The sequence below is a fragment of the Grus americana genome, chromosome 27 (assembly GCF_028858705.1).
Source record: "Grus americana isolate bGruAme1 chromosome 27, bGruAme1.mat, whole genome shotgun sequence".
Lineage (NCBI taxonomy): Eukaryota > Metazoa > Chordata > Aves > Gruiformes > Gruidae > Grus > Grus americana.
The window spans coordinates 780,938-800,288 of NC_072878.1; the positions used below are offsets into that span (position 1 = coordinate 780,938).

Here is a 19,351-nt window from a genome sequence, read left to right on the forward strand (position 1 = left end):
CAGGACATGGGCATGTTCTTCTGATGTCACTTCTGCCTGACTACCCAACAGCTGATTGGATGCATCACTCTCGCAGGCTCTCATCATGCTGGGGGACTTCAACCACCCTGTAAAAGTAGCATGGCGCGCTGTAGGCAATCCAGGAGTATCCTGGAGTGCATCAAGGATAACTTCTTAGGACAGGTAATAGACAGCCCTACCAGAGGGGACGTGTTACTGGACCTGTTGGTCATCAACGCAAGTGAGCTAATTGGAGACATCAAGACTGGAGGCAGCCTGGGCTGCAGTGATTATGCACTTGGTGGAGTTTGCCTCCTGAGGGATATGGGACAGGTGAAGGGTAAAGTCAAGACCCTGAATTTTAGGAAAGCAAACTTCCAGCTGCTCAAGGAGTTAGTCAATAGGACCCCTGGGGCAATGTCCCTCAGGGACAAGGGAGCAGAACAGAGCTGGCAGATCTTTACAGACACTTTCCATAGAGAGCAAGAGCTCTCGATCCCCAGGTGTAAGAAATCAGGAAAGGAAGGCAAGAGACCAGCATGGATGAGCCAAGACTAAAGGGCAAGAAGGAAGGGCACAGGCAGTGGAAGCAGGGACAGGTATCCTGGGACAAGTATAGGGACGCTGCTTGGTTGTGTAGGGATGGGGTCAGGAAGGCCGAGGCGCAGCTAGAGCTGAACTTGGCAAGGGACACAAAGAATAATAAGAAGGGCTTCTATAGGTATGTCAGCCAGAAAAGGAAGGTCAAAGAAAGTGCACCCTGCTGATGAACATAACTGGCAAACTGGCAACAACAGATGCGGAGAAGGCTGAGGTACTCAACAACATTTTTTGCCTCAGTCTTTGCTGGCAACCTCTCTTGCCACACCTTTCAAGAGGATGGGCCTCAAGGCAGGGACTGGAGGAGCAAAGTCCCTCCCACTGGAAGGGAAGATCTGGTTTGAGACCACCTGAGGAACCTGGACATACATATGTCTGTGGGACCCAACAAGATGCATCCCAGAGTCCTGAAGTAGTTGCCAAGCCAATCTCCATGAGATTGGAAAAGTCATGGCAGTCAGGGGAAGTCCCCAGTGACTGGAAAAAGGGAAACATTGCACCAATTATTAAAAAGAGTCGAAAGGAGGACCCTGGGAACTAGTGACCTGTCAGCCTCCCCTCTGTGCCTGGCAAGATCTTGGGACAGATCCTCCTGGAAGCTATGCTAAGGCACACGGAGGACAGGGAGGTGATTCGAGACAGCCAGCATGGCTTCACCAAGGGCAAGTCTTGCCAAGCTGAGTGGTGTGGCTGACATGCCTGAGGGACAGGATGCCATTCAGAGGGACCTGGACAAGCTGGAGAAGTGGGCCCATGTGATCCTCATGAAATTCAGCAAGGCCAAGTGTGAGGTCCTGCACCTGGGTTGGGGCACTCCCTGATATTAATACAGGCTGGGTGATGAAGGGATTGAGAGCAGCCCTGTGCAGAAGGACTTCGAGGATGAAAAAATGGACATGAGCCAGCAATGTGCACTTGCAGCCGAGAAAGCCACCCGTATCCTGGGCTGCATCAGAAGGATCGTGGCCGGATTGTTGAGGGAGGTAATTCTGCCCCTCTGCTCTGCCCTGGGGACACCCCACCTGGAGTACTGTGTTCAGCTCTGGAGTCCTCAGCACAGGAAAGACATGGAGCTGTTAGAGTGGGTCCAGAAGAAGGCCACAAAAAATGGTCAGAGGGCTGGAACACTTCTGCTATGAAGACAGGCTAAGAAAGTTAGGGTCGTTGAGCCTGGAGAAGAGAAGGCTCTAGGGTGACCTTCTTGCAGTCTTTCCATACTTGAAGGGGGCTTATAAGAAAGTTGGGGATAGGCTTTTTAGTAGGGCCTGTAGCGATACGACAAAGGGTAATGGTTTTAAAGTAAAAGAGGCTAAATTCAGACCAGAAATAAGGAAGAAATTTTTTATGATGAGGGTGGTGAAACACTGGAACAGGTTTCCCAGAGAGGTGATTGATGCCCCATCCCTGGAAACTTTCAAGGTCAGGTTGGACAGGGCTCTGAGCAACCTGATCTAGTTGAAGATGTGTCTGCTCATTGCAGGGGGGTTGGACTAGATGACTTTTGAAGGTCCCTTCCAACCCAAACCATTCTATGATTCTATGTGATTCTTGAGGACAAATATGGCCAAGGACAGCTGAAGAAACATCACAACCTTGGTCTTTCTGTGCCCCTTGGCATGGAAAACTGAGCCAATGGAAATATTGACTTTAACCTGAGATGAATGGCTTGTTGGATGCCCTGTCTGTGTTGAGCATATCTGTGGTTCATGAGGGGTGATGTTGTTGTTGTTGGACTTCTGTAGCCTAAATGGAGGATGCTGAAACTACTTTCAGTGTTGGCGTCACCCTGGATGGTACTCCAGACGAGTGTGATGTTGCCTACATTAGGTCCTATTTGTTGGTGCTGAGAAGATGCTGTGCATATCTCAGGGCTTTCTGCATGGTGCTAGACCTTTGGCCATGGAACATCCTCCGCACGTCAAATCAGAAAAGCTCTGTGTAGACTTGAGGAGTGGGAAATTGGAGCTGAACCCTATCCACCAACAGCTGGAGAGTGAAGGTCTCTTTGACATTCTGTCTTTATCCGTAGTGCTAACATTATCCACTGCTTCAACTCATACTTTACACCCCCCCAGACAATTGGTGCCAAGTGGGTCACATCTCACATGGGGCCATGGGCAAGCCTTTTCTGGACTTTGTGTCCCCATCCACCCTTTGTCCCAGATCTTCTCTGGCTTCCTTCCTTGCCTTCATGCATGAGGGCCTGTGATGCTTAGCTCTGGTGTGACAACCACACTGCACATGGGAAGTTCTGGTGAGAGCTTCACCACTCGACCCATGGTATGACTTCACCCTAAGCCTCTGCAGCTCAGAAGGGAGCAGAGGGACAAGGTTTCACTCCCTTCTTTCTCTACATTGGCTATGATTTATAGGAAGGCAACAAAATAACACCTCCTAATACATTCAGCCTTGTAGTACAGACTTCTGGAAACAATTTTTGAGTTTATGATGTGAAGCAATCTCAGTGGGGATGAAAAGTGAAGGCCACCTACTTCATTTCTTTGTTCCTTCTCTGCTGGCCAAAAGAAAGCTGTAATACTGGTTTGTGTGATTTGTTGGGTTTTTTGGGGTTTTTTTTTTTGTTAGTTTGTTTGGGGTTTTTTTAAAGGATAAGGAATTTCTGTATCTCTTTTTCACATCCAGACAGTTGTACAGCTTCATTTTGGACTAAACTCAGTTGCTATCACTCACTGTGAAAAGATATATTTCAGTTTTCGTTATGTGTTCTTGGTTATTTTTTAAGGACTATTAATCTCTTCCATCTCCACCATGCCCAAAAAAGTCTTTTGAAAAAAAAATGCTTTCTAGAAATTAAAGCCATGCGTACAAACCTGTGGAAAATAAGAGAAATCAAAAGTTGTGTTCATAATTTATAATGCCAATGATCCTGTTGCCTGAAGTGATTATCTAAAAATCTTCCAAACTTTCTAAATCTTCAGAATACTTCCCATATTTCTTCTCTTTGATTTTTATCCTTCTTTTTTTTTTTTTTTCCCTCCACATTTCCAGTCCCAAGACTTGTGTGGTGGGTTGACCTTGGCTGGCCTCGAGGTGCCCACCAAGCTGCCCTATCACTCCCTCTCCTACACAGGACAGGAGGAGAAAAGACAAAAAAGCACCTTGTGGGTTGAGATAAGGACAGGGAGATCACTTACTCTCATACTAAGGAGCCCACCACTGAACACAGCACTCCAGGTGTGGCCTCACCAGGGCTGACTAGAGGGGAAGGATCACCTCTCTTGACTTGCTGGCAGTCCTCTTCCAAACACAGCCCAGGGTGCTGTAGACCTACTTTGCCACGCAGCCACACTGCTGGCTCATGGACAGCTTGTTGCCCACAAGGATGCCCCATCCTGCTCTTCAAAGATGCTTTCTAACCAGTTGCTCCCCAGCCTGAGCTGGTCCATGGGATTGTTCTTGTCCATGGTGAAAAACTTGTTTTGTCTTTTCCTTTGTTGAACTTCATGAGGGACCTCTCTGCCCAGTTCTCCAGACTGTTCAGGTCTCCCGGAATGGCAGTGCAACCATCCGGGGTATCAGTCATTCATCTCAGCTTTCTGTCACCCACAAAGTTGCCCTTGGTCCCATCCTCCAGGACATTAGGGAAAGCTTAAATAGAATGGGACCCAGTATTAACTTCTGAGCTGCACCACTGATGACTGTCCTCCAGCTGGACTTTATGCTGTTTTGAACATTCAGTCAGTTGTTCATCTGCCTCATTTTCCACTTATCTAGTCCCTACTTGCTCAGCCAATCTACCTTCTCAGTTAGGGGAGACAGGGTAGAGCTCCCCACATCCACCATTGTGCCTTTCTTCAAGATAGGAGGGGCACTCGCTTTTTTGCAGTCCTCAGGAACCTCTCCCAATCACCATGACCTTCCAAAGATGAATTCAAGTGGCCTTACAATGAGATCAGCCAGCCCCCTCGATGCTCATGAGTGCATCCCCTCAGGTCCCATGGCCTTATGCATGTCCTTTCTTCTCAACATGTTCCCTAACCGGTGATTCCTGCAGCAAGGGTAAGCCTTCTTTACTGGAGACTTTCCCTCTGGTCTTGGGGACCTGGGATTCCTGAAGGCTGGTCTCACCAGTAAAGACAGAGATGAAGAAGGCATTGAGTACCTTGGCCCTTCCTGAGTCCTTTGTCACCAGGGTCCCTGCCCCATCTAGCAGCAGGCGCACATGCTCCCTAGCCTTCCTCTTGCTGCTGGCATCATTCTCAAATTCTTTCTTGATGTCTTTATATCCAGATTAAATTTCCAGACTGAACATGAGGTGGGCCTTGGCATTTCTTAACACCTTCTCTGAATGTTCAGGAGGTTATTGGTGCCCTCCAGTAACCTCCTGCGTGTTTTGTGCCCTACTGTGCTGCCTCCAGGCCCATGGCCAAGTGCCTGAAGTCCAAAATGAGGGCCAAGGCCTGAGAATGTGAAGCTTCTTTCAGGTGTCTGAAGAAGCCCCATCTGCTTCTTCTTCTTAATAAGGTTGGTCCATAGCAGACACCAACTACAGCGTCACCCATGTTGGTCTGTCTGTTAATCCCGACCCATCAGCTCTCACCTGGCTCATCACCTGTCACTAGGCAGAACTTCATGCAGTTCCACTGCTTGTTCACTTTCAGGGCAACGCCTCATCACTGACCTGCCCCGTCCTTACTAAGGAGGCTGCCTCTACCCATGGCCACACTCCAGTGGTGTCTGCTGTCTGACCACATCTCAGTTCTCCCCATGAGACAGCAGCTCAAGAACTCCCCACAGACTCCTGACTCCTCCTGTTTGCTCCCCACACACTGTGCATTACTGCACAGGCACATCAGAAGGGTACCCAGCCGGGCTGATTGCCCTGCTCAGGCTCAGGGCTGCTCCACAGGTGCCCCCAAACAGCCCTCATCTGAACCTTTGCTTTACCTCCTATTTTGTCTTGCCGCCTTCTCTCCCTCCCAAGTTCTTCTCTTTGGTCTTCCTCAGATCCTCCCACACAAACAGCCCACCTGTTTCCCCTCTACCCACTGGCCCTGGCTTTGCTTGCCTAGTGCCCTCGTTGGGTGTTTCTGGGATGGCTGTGCTGGGAATTCCTACCTTGGTCAGAAAGTTCAATAAACTAGTACCTCCTTTTATTATCTGTCCTGGTAATTCCTGGTGCTCTCACCTTGTTAGAGGCGTCACTGGGTAGGGTGAGCCACCTACACCCGTGTATTAAGAGCTGGCACAATGAAGCTTCAGTCTATGGAGACCTTGAGAAACTCTGGGATTTGGCCAACAGAAACCATACTAAGTTTTTCAAGGAGAAGTGCCCAGTCCTGCATTGGGGGCAGAATAAGCCCATGCATCAGGGCAAGCTGGGACCTGACTGCCTGGGGAGTGACCCTGAGGAGAAGGCCATGGACACTACAAGAGATGCCATGGGAGCCGGTGGAGCATGCTCACCATGAACAAGACCAGCTGCCTATGGGGCTGCATGCACCAAAGCGTGGCCACCCAGACGAGGGGAGATACCTCCCTCCCTTGATTCAGCACAGCTGTGATCAAATCTGGAACAGTGTGTCCTGGTGTGGGGCTCCTTTTCCTGGAAGAGAGGAGAGGAACTGGAGAGGGTCCAGAGGAGGTCTGCCAAGATGGCCTTCAGGGCCTGAAGCACATGACCTGTGTGCAGAGACGGAGGGACCTCTGCTCCTTTAGCTTCGTGCCGTGGGGGCTCAGGGCACTGTAGCAATAGCCTGTGACTGCTGGAAGAGAAGATCAGGTTGGAGAATATCTAAGGACCCTGAAGGTGCACAAGTCCATGGGACCTGATGAGATGTATCCGCGGGTCTTGAGGGAACTGGCGGATGAAGCGGACAGGCCACTCTCCATCATATTTGAGAAGTCCTGGCAGTCCGGCGAAGTTCCCGCCGACTGGAAGAGGGGGAACATAACCCCCATTTTTAAGAAGGGTAAAAAGGAAGACCCAGGGAACTACAGGCTGGTCAGTCTCACCTCTGTGCCTGGCAAGATTATGGAGCAGACCCTCCTGGAGACTATGCTCAGGCACATGGAAAACCAGGAGGTGATTAGTGACAGCCCAGGGAAGACCCAGGGAACTACAGGCCAGTCAGCCTCACCTCTCTCCCTGGGAAGGAGATAGAGCAGCTAATCCTGGAAACATTCTTCCAGGCACACTGTACTGGTTTTGGCTGGGATGGAGTTAATTTTCTTCATGGCAGCCCCCGTGGTGCTGTGTTTGGGATTTGTCACCAAAACAGAGTTGCCAGCACACCGATGGTGTAGCTATTGCTGAACCATGTTTGCACAGCATCAAGGCCTTCTCTGCTCTCTCTCTTCCTCCCCAGTGAGTAAATTGTATTTGTGGATAAGGGAAGAGGAAGGGGACGGCATTCAGCAAGACAAAGATTTACACTGTGTATTGGTGGTGGTGTCCAGGGTTTGGCAGCAGGGGGGATGCGGGGGTGTCCTCTGTGAGAAGACACCAGGGGCTGCCTCCCTGCCAGACAGAGGTGGATCCAGCCACCTCCAGGCAGATCCACCACTGCACAGAAACGAGCCCATCAGTGAAGCTGGTGGGACCTTTACAAAAGCATATTTAAGAAAGGACACAAGTGCCAGAATGGGAGAGGAGTAAGGGAGACAAAATGTGAGAAACAGCCCTGCAAGCACGGAAGTTGGTGAAGTGGGAGGGGGAAGAGGTGCTCCAGGCACAAGAGCAGATAGTTTCCTGCAGCCCATGAAGAATATCAGAGTAGAGCCAGTATTTCCCTGCGGCCCATGGAGAAGACCATGGTGGGGAAAGTAAGCCCTGCAGTCTGTCGAGGACCGAACACTGAAGATGTTGGACAATTCCTGAAAGAATGCTGGATGGAGGACAGCCCATGCTGGAGCGGGTTTGTCTTGAAGGACTGTAGCCCATAGGAGGGACCCCATGGGAAAAGTCTTAGAGGGAAGGAGCAGCAGAGAGCAACTGTTATGGACTCACCACAACCCCCATTCCCCATCCCCCTGCGCTGCTCAGCAGGGAGGAGATAGAGGAGTTGGGAATGAAGGAGTGAGTGAAGTGGAGCCAGGGACAAAAGGGTGGGAGGAGGCCTTCCCTGGGGAAGGAGGTAAGGTCTTCCACCAGCCCCACGCTTCTTCCACGGGCAGCCTTTGCAGTTGCACATGCCTGGTCTGCCCATTTACCTTCACCACTGTCACATTTGTACAAGGCCCACAGACATCTTGGCATGCCCAGTGTAAGCTGGCCTCCACCAAAGCTGGAGCCCACCTGGCCTTGGGGTCAGGGAGGAGCCAGGTCCCCTCTGCTCGGGGCTGGGCACAGCTTTCCCCGGGAACCTCCCTGAGGAGCACTCCTCCTGGGTGCCAGCCTGTGGCCTGGCACGGGTGGCACGGGGACCAGGGCTGCTGGGGCAGGGCTGAAGTAGCTCAGCTGGGAGAGCGTTAGACTGAAGATCTAAAGGTCCCTGGTTCAACCCCGGGTTCAGCAATCATTTTCTCCCTTAGATTTTTGCAGACCTGTCTGCCTTCCTCCAGCCTGCCCCAGCCCTGCTTGCTCCTTCACCTCTTGCCAGAGCACTGTCCCACCTCTGTAGCTGCAGACCTGCAGCTCAGAAGGAGCCTTCCTCCAGCACCACGAGTCCCCAGCCTCCCCCTGGGCAGGACTCTCCATTCAGTGCTCCTCTGGGGTGGTCTCCAGCTCTCCCTCCTTCCCTGCTCCACAGGGATTGAGGTCTCTCTGCTGCACAGTCTCTCCAAAGACCCTGTCTCTCTCCTCTTTGTCATTCTCCATGGTGCACAGACTGCTCCTCTCCTCACACCCCCCTTCACCTGGTTCTCAGTTCCCAGACCAGAGGCCACTGTCCCCCCCCACTCCCGGGCAGAGGCACTCCCTGGAGCTGAGGCCTGAATGGCAGCATCCTTCCTCTGGAGGTCTGTCGCAGCGAGACCTCTGATGTGCCCAGGACAGCTGACCAAGCCGTGCTGAGGATCACCCACTGCAGTGCATGGGCGTCATGTGTAGTCACACGCTGTCCTGAGCAGAGTTTCTTGCCCCCCTTGACCCGCCTGCTGCAATGACTGATGAAACACCTCTGTGCTCCTCTCTGGGCATCAGCCCCAGGGCGATGGAAGCCTGCCCTTCACCCCACCTCCAGGGATGCTGGCAGGGAGGGGGGGTGCAGGGGGAGGCCCGCTACCTGGATGAGGGCGTGAGAGGTTTCTGTCCCCATGTCCCCCCACTGCACACCCTGGGGTGCCATCAGAGCCTGGGGACACCTCACCCCAGGGAGGGTGTTTCCCTCACCCTGTTGCTCTGCTCCTCCTGTGGAGCTGGGGACAGGTGGGAGACAGACGGCTGTTGCCCTGGGTGGCAGAGGAGGCTCGGGGGTTTTCTCCTCTCCATCAAGCCCAGAGTGGGTCAGAGCGTGGGAGCAGCGCCTGCAGCAAGAGCCTCCTTCTGCCCCATTGCCCTGCCAAGACGTGGAAGGGGCAATGCTCTGCAGTGCATCCCTGTGCCAGGATCAGGCCCCCGTGGAGAGGCTGTCCTGACTTCCCCCATCTCAGGAGGCTTCAAATGCTGTTTTCTGCAGAGGGTCCCCGGGCACCCAGGGGACAACAGGGCTGTGCTTGTCATAGACATGTCACGGCAGCAGAGTGTCTGTCCTGCTGGCAGGCGTGAAGGGGATGTAGCTCAGCGGCAGAGTGCCCGCTTTGCATGTGGGAGGTCCTGGGTTCGATCCCCGGCATCTCCAAGGGTGCTTTTTCCCCCAGTGCCCAGCCTCAGGCGGGTACAGGCTGGAGCTGGAGCACTGGTCCTCTCCAGGCACTGTGGGCCTGCCCTGCCCACCCAGGGCCTGTCTGTGGGGTGAGGAGGGCTGTGTGCGCTGCCTCTGCTGAGCCACCTCCCAGAAGTGCTGGACCTGAGCTCAGGTGCAGATCCCATCCCAGCTGGGAAACACCCCCCTGTGCCAGCAGCTAGGGGTGTCTGAGCTGGACCAGCCTGGACAGGCCTGTGGGACTCCCAGCTGGTGGAATGGCATTTCTTACCCTGTCCCTGTCTCCAGGTCTTTTTCCCTCTGCCATCACCACTGCCTTGAGCAGAGGAACCCAGAGGTGCTGAGGTCAGGCACAGCCCTGCAGAGGTGGGACTGCTGGGGCTGGTACCCACCTCTTGTTCCTGGGGGTTTGGTGTCTCCGTCCAGCCCATGCTGGTGGGATCAGGGAGACACAGGCCTGTCCAAAGCCATGCACAGGCAGCAAGGGCCAGGAGATGGTGCCTCAGCTGTTCCCCCACCAAAACCACCTGCAACCCAAATGGGACATGAGACATGGCCTTCTGCTGCAGGGTGCTCAGTGCCCCCCAGCAACGGTGGGCCCAAATTCAGAGAAATAAGGTATAAAAGTGAAGTACAGAAGAAGGGCAGTGGGGTGGGGATATCTTCTGAACACAGGATGTTTGGTGCCAGTATGGACACTGAGCTGCAGACTCAAGCCACCCCAGGTGGGGACCAGGGAGAAGAGCCCAGTGTCTGCCCCATGCCACCTCCCTGCCAGCTCTGCCCTCCCCCAGGGGTAATATTTCTCCCTTACGCTGGCACCTGGCAGAGCTTTGCCTCCTCCTCCTCCTCCTCAGGTAGATGAGCCACAGAGCCCAGGGGTGTGTGTGAGGGGGCAGCACACCTGAGCAGAAAGAGCCCGTTTCAGGGTGTTTTGGGGGCTGAACAGTCTGGCCCTGCGGGCTGGGTCTGTTCTCTGCAGCAATGCGGGATCATCACTGTACCCCAGATCTGTGCTTGCTCCTGCAGCAGCTCCCCAGGACCTACACAAGGGGCCTGATGGTGAGACCCCAACCCTCTGCACTGCTGCCTCACGCTGGGCAGAGCACGGCTGTGGAAATCCCTCAGGAGAGGAGAGTTATCAGGGAGAGACCCTCAAGGTCATCATCATGGGTGACACACATGGACACTGCAAACACAGCCTCCTTCCCTTGGGAAAGTCCCACTGGGCAGGCTCCAGCCCTGCATCTCACAAGGCCAGGGACTGCCAGCAGGAAAGCTCTAAGGATCAGGGCAGAGGGGTCTGTGACCCTGGGCTTTCCCCATATCCCTCAAGGTTACCCCAGGGGTGGAGGAGCTCCCAGCAAGGAATGGGGCAATGCTGCTGTGGGAGATGCTCTTGGTGACAGCTGCCTCCTCCCCTCTTCTGCTCTAGGGCCAGATCCTGCTGTTTGCAGTGCTACCCACCTGGGGCTGCTCCCCTGCAATGGACACCCAACACACCTTCTGGTCTGCAGCAGAGAAGCCCATCAGGGAAGAGCTTGAGGGGTCTGAAGACCCACCGGTGGGACCTGGGAGGGCAGTTTGGGTTTCAGGTTCCTGCCCAAGTGTCAAACCCTTCACCCTACCCAGCTCCTGCGTGAGTCATTTCTCTGCCCATGGGAGCTGGGGCAGGTGAAAGCCCCAGCCCAGGGAGAGGGACCCTGGCTCAGCTCCCAGCAGTGCCGGCTTTAGGGGAGGGACACAAAATACCCTCTGCCATGGAAATGTGCCCAAATTAGCAGCCTCCCACACCAGGGGCTGGATGATGGCTTTGGGCAGCAGCCCATGTCTCCTGGGGATCCTTTCTCCCTCCCCTGGACTCTCCCTCCTCTGCCTCCCACAGCACTGAGGGAAAGGTCCCCCCATTGCTCCTGCTCTCATCCCCCCTGCACCTGCACACAGGTACTGCCCCGACACAAACCCTCACTGACACCCCTGGGAGGCAGCAGGAGGGCAGGGCTGGGGGCTGGAGCCCAGCAGGACGAGGGGGTCCCAGGGCTGCCGTGGGGCCTTACAGTCCCTGCCCAGGAAGGAGGCAGCTCTGGGGATCTACCAGCACTGCTCCAAGGTCTGTGAGGGCCCAAGGCAGCGGTAACAGCTCATGGAGACTGGGGACCTGGCAGAGCCAGGGAAGGGGCAATCCCAGCCCCGTGTGCCCCAGCAAGTGCCTCTGTACCCTGTGCCAGGACAGTGGGGAGCAGAGCTGCCTCCTAACCACTGTGGGAGGTGATCCATGGGATGTGAGACCCCTTGGGGCTGGATGGGGTGTTCAGGGCACCGCGGCCACCTTAGGGCTCGTTTCTGTGGGGCCACAGCCCAGGGTTCACCCCAACACAGCAGCTCTGTCATGGCCTCTGTGCCATGGGACCAGTGTGGCCCAGGCAGGGCCTGGGGGAAAGAGCAGCTGGGGAACGCCAGGGTGAGGAGATGGGCGCTCCCTCTGGGGTGCATCCCGGGACCTTGCAGAGAGACATTTTTGCTGGAAACTGTGGCTGGCAGGACGGAAATGTCTCTGTCAGCAGGAATATTCCCCAGGGAACATGGGCTCTCGCAGCTCCACAGCCTGACCCTGAACCCACTGTCCCCAAGACATGGCCCTTCTTCACCGCCATCTCCTTGTGCTCTGCTCCCCCCCAGTCAGCCTCAGGGAGACACCCCGACACCTGGGCAGGCAAGCACCAGCTCTGGGTCATACCCCCAAAGGCTTTTAATAAGAACAAATGTGGAGGCAGGGGGTAAACACAGGAGAATAAAACCAGAGGCAATGCCCGGCTGTTTCTGCTGCCCGTGGGAAAAGGCAGACGGTTCCCTGGTGCTCACGGCTCTCCCAGCTGCACAGACCTCTCCTCCCTCCTGGCTGCACCCAGCTGCACGGCAGGGACGGGCTGTCCTGGCCCGGGGCCCAGGGACTGTTGGGCACTGAGCTCTGGCGTCACAGCCTTTGTGTCCTCAGGGGGATGTGCCAGAGACACCTCGTCAGCATCGTCATAGCCTGTGCTCTCCGGGGACAGGGACCAGGCATCTCCCTCAGCTCCAGGGGCCCCAGCACTTCTCTGGGAGCGCAGCTTTGCCCCTGCAGGCAGCAAGGCAGCCCATTGTACATTCGTCCCATGAGGTGCCCTCCTGGTCTCTACATCACCTTCCCCCCTTCTCCTCACCAGTCAGCTCCCTCTCCCACCCCCGGTCCCCCCAAGGAAAACTCCCAGGGCAGGTTCCCCCATCCCAGGATTTTGGGGTCTCAGTATGGCAGCAATTCATCCAGCAGCAGGGATGGCACCCCAGGAACCGGCAGCCCTATCTTTGCTTCTCACCTCCAGGTGCATCCCTGGGCCCTGCTCCCTCCTCTGGGGCCCTGGGCATTTCCCAGTCTCCCTGCCCAGAGGCAGGATCCTCCCCAGGGTCAGAAACCTCCCTGGCATCATCATAGCCATCTGCTGGGTCACCTCTGGGCCCGACAGGGACGTCTGAAAGGAGAGGAGAGTTGGTGACAGTGAGAAGACACGTCCTGCAGAGCAGAGGATGGGAGGATGTGCAGGGACATGGGGCTCAGACACTGGTTTTGGCAGCACCACAGGAGACCCCTGCCTGTGTCCTCCCCAGCTGTAACAATGACACCTCTGTCCATCCCAAGTCTGCAGGGAGGAGAGATCCACCCCTTCCTGCCCCCCGTTACCTGGTGCTGACCCCGGACCATCCTCCTCCTCACTGTCCCCGGGCTGGGGCTGCACCTTGGTCAGGGATCCCTCTGAATAGGAGCCTGGAGAGAGGCGATGCAGGTGTTATGGGAGTGCGCTCTGCTGACCCAGCTTGGGCTCAGTGCTGCTGGGGACAGGGGACCCACCGAGCCAGGGCTGCGTGGGGAGGAGGGCTCAGGACTCAGCCTGCTCCCCTGGGACAAACCCCCTCTCACAGGGGCTCCCAGAGCTGCCCCGGGACAGCCCCTTCCCTCACCCCTCAGGTGTCCGGTGGGACGCAGGGACAGGCAGAGAGGGGCTGTCCCTGTCTGGGACGGGCAGAGCTGGTGGGGAGGAAGCTCCTCTCCCACGCCCACCACCTGGCTGCTCTCCCCACACACCCCACAGCCCCACAGCTGCAGGGACCATGGGCCAGGGGGCTGCAGGGAGGCAGCCTTGTCTGGGGGCCAGGGCAAAGAGCCCTGCAGATGTGCCCCCCATCAGGGACCCACACCCACCTGAGCCGCTGAACCTCGCCTGCTTCTCCCACGCCGGGCTGTAACCGATCTCCTCATACAGGGCCTCAGGGAAGGGCTCCCAAGCTCTCTCGGAGCCTGCGGACAGAGGCAGGGCTGGCTCAGGGATGGGCAGAGAGGCAACGGCATCCTGCTCTGCTCCACCAGCCCTCTGCCCCTGGGACAGCCCAGGGCTGGCCCCACAGCACAGCCCCACTGCGCTGTCCTGTCACCGCTGACACTTGCTCAGGAAGGGCAATGTCCCCATGGAGATGGTCGGGGCAGCGACACCCTCACACCATCCCCTCAGAGATAGCCCTTGTGCCCCTCTGGGCCCTGGGCCAGGTCCCTGGTGCTGACCTTGGAGCAGCTCCTGCCTTTCCTCTGCCCCTGGAGCTACCCCCTCCCTGCCCCATGGATCCATAGCACGGCCCCTGCCCTGCTGGGGGGGTAGGTAAGGGTGGGACAGAGGAACAGCCTGGGGGCCTGACGCCACAGGGATGGACCCTGCTGTCCCATGCTTCTCCCAGCATCTCCCCTGCCCCACAGCCCCCTCCAGAGCTGCCCAGAGCACTGCCAGTGGCAAATCCTCACCTGTCTCTCCTCTGCTCCCATCTCCCCCAGCCCAGCTCGGCCATTGCTCTCCTTGCCCCATCCCTAACTCCCCCCGAGTCTGGAATCTCTCTACCCCTTGCTGCTGGTGGGCCACGGTCAGGCAGTCAACGGGGCGGCACATGGGGATGCAGGCAGCACACACTCTGGTCCCCCCAGCTCTGCCTGTACCCCTCACTGACACCCCACAGCACCCCTGGCCTTGCCAGGAGGCATCTTCCCCATGGACCGTGGGGGAAGGACCCACCTCTGCGCCCAGCCCTAGCGCTCCACACTTGCCCAGCCAGGAGGGCCAGGAGCAGGCAGAGAAGGGCTCCCAGGATGATGCAGATGATGACGGGCAATGAGACTCTCCCGCTGCCCGTCGGACGGCCCTGGGTGGGATCTGCATGGGCAGGAACATAGAAATAGCAGCAGCAGGCCTGGGAGAGGTGGGGGGCTGGGACAGCCCAGTCCTGACCCCCCCTTACACCGGGGGGTAAGGGACCCCAGGGGGGGAGTGATGGGGAAGCTCCCACCCTACCGGGTAATGACAGCCCTCCCGAAACCCCTCCCCCACTGCTAACCCGGGGACACCTCTTGGGAGTTTCACACCCCGGCAAGGAGCCCCTTCCTTCCGGCTGTGGGTCACAGCCTGGCCCTGGGAAGACCCAGCGCTGATGGGGAGGACAGCTTACCTGCTCGGGGGGTTGGTGCTGCTGTCCTGGGTGCAGCTGCAGAGGAGGAGAAGGAGAGCAGGGCTGAGAGGCTGGGTGTGCAGGTACCAGGGAGCCTCCTCTCTGGCACGCCGTGTGTGTGTGCACATGTGCGGACATCCCTGACACATCCCACCCAAAGTATCCCTCCTGCGGGGCTGGTCAGGGTGGCCAGGAAGGAGCCCAGGGCCATGGGCAGGACAGTGCAGGCAGCCCGGGAGATGCCCCCGGGGGCTGCAGGGCCCTGCAGGCAGAGGCTGGAGGACATCCAGCCCCACAGAAGCTGCTGCCCACTTGGCACCAGGCTCCCAGGCTCTGCACAGACAGCCTTGCTCTCAGGAGCTCTACAGCCATGCTGGGACCCAGCGGGGAAAACGCCTACCCCAGCTCCTTGCCAATACCCTCGTGAGGGGTCCCAGCCCTGCCCCTCACCCGAGCAGTTCACGGCAGCGTCCTCCTTATGCCGGCAGGCACCGCTGTCCCCAGGCTGGGCCCAGCAGTCCTGCAGAGACGGCTCTGTCCCCCGGCACTCCACCTTCTCCAGCCAGATGGGGCCCGTCCCCTCCCCAAAGGCAGCCTCGCCCAGGGCAGACACTGCGGGGCCACAGCCCAGCTGCCTGCATGCCACCTCGGCATCCTGCATGTCCCACGAGTCGTCGCACACCGTCCCCCAGGAGCCACGGTGCCACACCTCCACTCTGCCCGAGCACCCCTTCTCGCCTCCCACGGCACGAATCTTCTCCCTGTCTGGAGAAGGCAGAGACCTCTCAGGGCACGGCACAGCAGGCAGAGCCCTGCCAGCTGAGACAGGCACGCAGAGGAGCAGCTACCTGTGCAGCTCGTGGAGTTTGGGCATGTGGCCCCCAGGGCCGGGGGCGTTTCTGGCTGTCTCCCTGGAGAAGGAAATGCAGCGGTGAAGGGGCTGCTGCAGGGGGGTCGTGTGGCAGACAGCGGGGCTGAGTTCTGCTCGCACATCCCTGTGCCACCTCGTTCATGGATGCAGCTGAACCCTGGTCATTCAGGGGACACACACGGCATACGGTGGGGGACCCTGACTGCTCAGCCCCAAAGGGAGCCTGGTTCACAGAGCAGCAGGAGGAGGGGACGCTCCTTGGAGCCCTGACAGGTCCCTTCCGAGACCTTGCCTGGAGACACCTCTGCCTCCCCCAGGCACTGCTGGGAGCCCGGCTGGCAACTGCTGGTGAATGTGTGGGGCTCTGAGAGCTGAAGTCCCCTTTGTGCCACCACCAGCAGCAGCAGCAGCAGGAGGGTCTGGCATGGGAAGGAAAAGCCCCTGTGGGCTCTGCCTCTGCGTTTGACAATGCCCAGCAGGGAGCAGGAGCTGGGGATGCTGGTGCCTGGGTGGCTCAGAGTTACCGTTGCAGGTGATGTGGGTCTCATCTCGCAGGTCATCGCAGGACTGTGGGTCCCAGGGAGCAGAGGGACACTGCCAGAAGGAGCTGTTTCTCTCCCCACACTCCACGCGATCCAGCCAGGCGGGGCCAGTCAGCCTGCCAGAGGTCGGGTATCGTTCCAAGGATTTTGCATCCCCACAGCCCAGCTCCTTGCAGGCCAGCGACACCGTTTTGGGAGTCATTGAGTTGGAGCAAACGCTCCCCCATGTCCCGTTATAGAAAACCTGCAGGCGCCCGGAGCAGTTGGTGCTGTTCTCCAGCCTCAGGGCCACGAAATCTGGGATGAAAGGCACCGAGGGGGAACAGGCTGGTCTGGAACTGTGGGAGCAGGGTTACCCCTGCAGCCCCCATGCCCTCAGCCAGGCAAAGGTATGGCCAGCAAGTCCCCCTTGCACCCATGGACAGAGAAAATTCATAGAATCATAGAATGGTTAGGGTTGGACAGGATCTCAAAGATCATCTAGTTCTAACCCCCCTGCTGCGGGCAGGGACACCCTCCACTAGACCACGTTGCCCAAAGCCTCATCCAACCTGGCCTTGAACACTTCCAGGGATGGGGCATCCACAACCTCTCTGGGCAACCTGTTCCAGGGCCTCACCACTCTAACAGTAAAGAATTTCTTTCTAACATCTAATCTAAATCGACCCTCCTTCAGCTTAAACCCATTACCCCTTGTCCTGTCACTACACTCCCTGATAAACAGTCCCTGACCATCTTTCCTGTAGGCCCCTTCAAGTACTGGTAAGCTGCAATTAGATCTCCCTGGAGCTGCCTTTTCTGCAGGCTGAACAATCCCAACTCTCTCAGCCTGTCCTCACAGGAAAGCCCTCTAATCAGCTTCGTGGCCCTGCTCTGGACTCTCTCCAACAAGTCCCTGGTGGACAGACAACCCTGCCCTCCCCACTAACCCATGGGCACAACTGAGCTCCTCAGAGACCATTGATGGGACTGAGGGGACCTGTGCATGGGTGTCCCCAGGATGGGCTTGGGCAGGGGCTCAGAGGCAGCCAGCGACAGCCTCGAGCATTGCCAGCTCTCCCCTTAGCCCGGCCTCCCCAGGCACTGGGCTCCCACCACAGCTCCCAGCTCCCAGCACAGACCTGAGCAGACGACTCCTGCGTCCTCTTTGTGCCCGCAGTCATGCTTCCCCCAGGACCCTGCCGGGCAGTCCCAGAGAGCAGCTTCAGCCCCGGAGCAGTTCACACTCTCCAGCCAGATCTGCCCGGAGCCTTCCCCAAACCGAGCAGAGCCAACTGCCTCCACCGCCCCTCCGCAGCCCAGCTGGTGGCAAACGACAGTGGCATCGGGCAGGTCCCAGCCGTCATCACAGATGGTCCCCCAGCTGCCCTGGTAGTAGATCTCCACTCTCCCAGCACAGCGCCCGGACCCGTTCACCAGCCGGACCTGCCGGCTCCCTGCAGTGGGAAGAAACCCCAGTTGCTGTCAGGGGCTGGTGCCCACCCAGCCCAGAGCCTGGGGGGGCCCCTGCAGTGCCACTCACCCCAGCAAACGACCCCCACATCCTCTGCAATCCCTGCTGCCAGCGCACTCTCGGCCAGGGAGGTGTTGCAGAGGGTCAGGCTGGCCTCATGCCCTGCGCACCGCACCCCTCGCAGCCCCACGGGACCTGTCCCTCTCTCAGGCTTCGGGGGGTTGTAGGCTGTCTCTGCCTCTCCACACCGCAGCTGCCGGCACACCACACTGGCCTCCTGCATGTCCCACTGGTCATCCAGGACTCTGCCCCACGTCCCGCGCTGGAAGATCTCCACTCGCCCGTCACACCGGCTCCCTCCACCCACCAGCCGCAGGGATGCGGAGCTGGCTGAGCCTGGGGAGAGCAGCCACGTCCCAGCCCTCAGCAACACCAGAGAGCCCAGGAACCTGAGGTGCCTCTCCAGGCTCTGGAAACCTCACGGTGCCCTGAAGCTCATCTGCCTGCCCCCAGCCCTCTGCAGTGAGCTTCAGGAGCAGGTTTCCACACTGCTGGTTTCCCAGTCCCTGAGCCTTCCTGGGCAAGACACTCTCTTGGCTCTTGCTGGGGCAGAACCACCCAGCACGTCCCTGCTGAGGCAGATGGGGCAGCTCCCGCAGGAGGGAGCAGCAGGTGGTGCAATGGCCTGGGGATGGGCAGCACAAGGACAAGCCTTGCCCAACCTCAGCGCTGGCACTGGCACTGCTGAGACACGGGGCAGCACACACATCTCTGTCCCTCTCTGCGCCCCTGGGGAACGGGGGCTGGGAGCCAGTGTCCCTGGCAGGGAGCAGAGCGAGGGGGCCCTTTCTGACCAAACAGGCCCAGCTTGGGTCTTGTGCTGAGCAGAAGCCAGGGCAAAGCCCAGTCCTGCTCTGCAGCTCACACCCCTGCTCTGCTGCTGCTGCTGCTGGGGACAGGCAGGCAGCCCCTCTGGGTGTGGGATTGGGCTCTGTGGGACTCTCTGTGGGTCTGGGACAGGGCTGTCTGCAGCCGGAGGGAGGGAGCTGAGCCCCACAGCCCCATCCTGGGCCTGTCCCGCAGCATGAGAGCAGGGGACCCCAGGCCTGGCTCAGTCCTAGCTCTCCCACATCAGAGCGTTCAGTCTGAGCACATCAAGATCTCCACATCACTCCTGGTGAAGCTGGGGTTTCTCCAGGGAGAAATTCACCCTGCTGCTGCTGCCATGGGGTCCCTTGCTTTGGGTGGCCATGTCACACCCCAGGGGAAAATGGAGTCAACACAGTGTTCTCCCAGCACTCACCTGAGCAAATGACAGCAGCGACATTCTCGTGGGAGCACGGTGAGGCTCCCAGGGCAGTCACTGGGCACTGTCCCAGGTGGCCTTCAGTCCCATCACAGTGGAATGACTCTCTCCAGGTGGGGCCCGTGCCTCTCCCAAAATGCCCTCCTCCAGGAATGGACTCAGCAAAACCACACAGTTGAGGGTGGCGACAGAGACATGGGCATTCCAAGAGGTCCCAACGGGAAGCACAGAGGGTTGCCCCAGGTCCCCAGCACCTGGACCTCCACTCTTCCATCACAAGCTGTGCTGCCATTC

General features: G+C 57.9%; 1 protein-coding gene across 1 annotated transcript; it reads right to left on the bottom strand.

The window, feature by feature from the left end:
• Nucleotides 1–12,223: 12,223 nt before the first annotated feature.
• LOC129196845 (antigen WC1.1-like) lies at nucleotides 12,224–19,078 on the bottom strand. Its single transcript, XM_054804816.1, has 12 exons — nucleotides 19,055–19,078; nucleotides 17,821–18,220; nucleotides 17,420–17,734; nucleotides 16,281–16,595; nucleotides 15,734–15,913; nucleotides 15,336–15,650; nucleotides 14,886–14,921; nucleotides 14,456–14,593; nucleotides 13,600–13,695; nucleotides 13,081–13,164; nucleotides 12,719–12,871; nucleotides 12,224–12,480 (listed from the first exon to the last, which is right to left on the bottom strand). Exons 1-12 carry the CDS (start codon nucleotides 19,076–19,078, stop codon nucleotides 12,224–12,226), a joined length of 2,313 nt encoding a protein of 770 aa, XP_054660791.1.
• Between the last annotated feature and the right edge of the window lie 273 nt (nucleotides 19,079–19,351).

Excerpts from the sequence above, each read along its gene's own strand:
- LOC129196845 (XM_054804816.1), bottom strand. The coding sequence starts at position 19,078 with ATGTCGCTGCTGTCATTTGCTCAG. Across the intron at positions 18,221-19,054 it reads CGCTGCTGTCATTTGCTCAG|AGCCTGGAGAGGCACCTCAG; the intron begins GTGAGTGCTGGG and ends TGAGGTTTCCAG. Across the intron at positions 14,922-15,335 it reads CGCTGCCGTGAACTGCTCGG|CTGCACCCAGGACAGCAGCA; the intron begins GTGAGGGGCAGG and ends CCTCCTCTGCAG.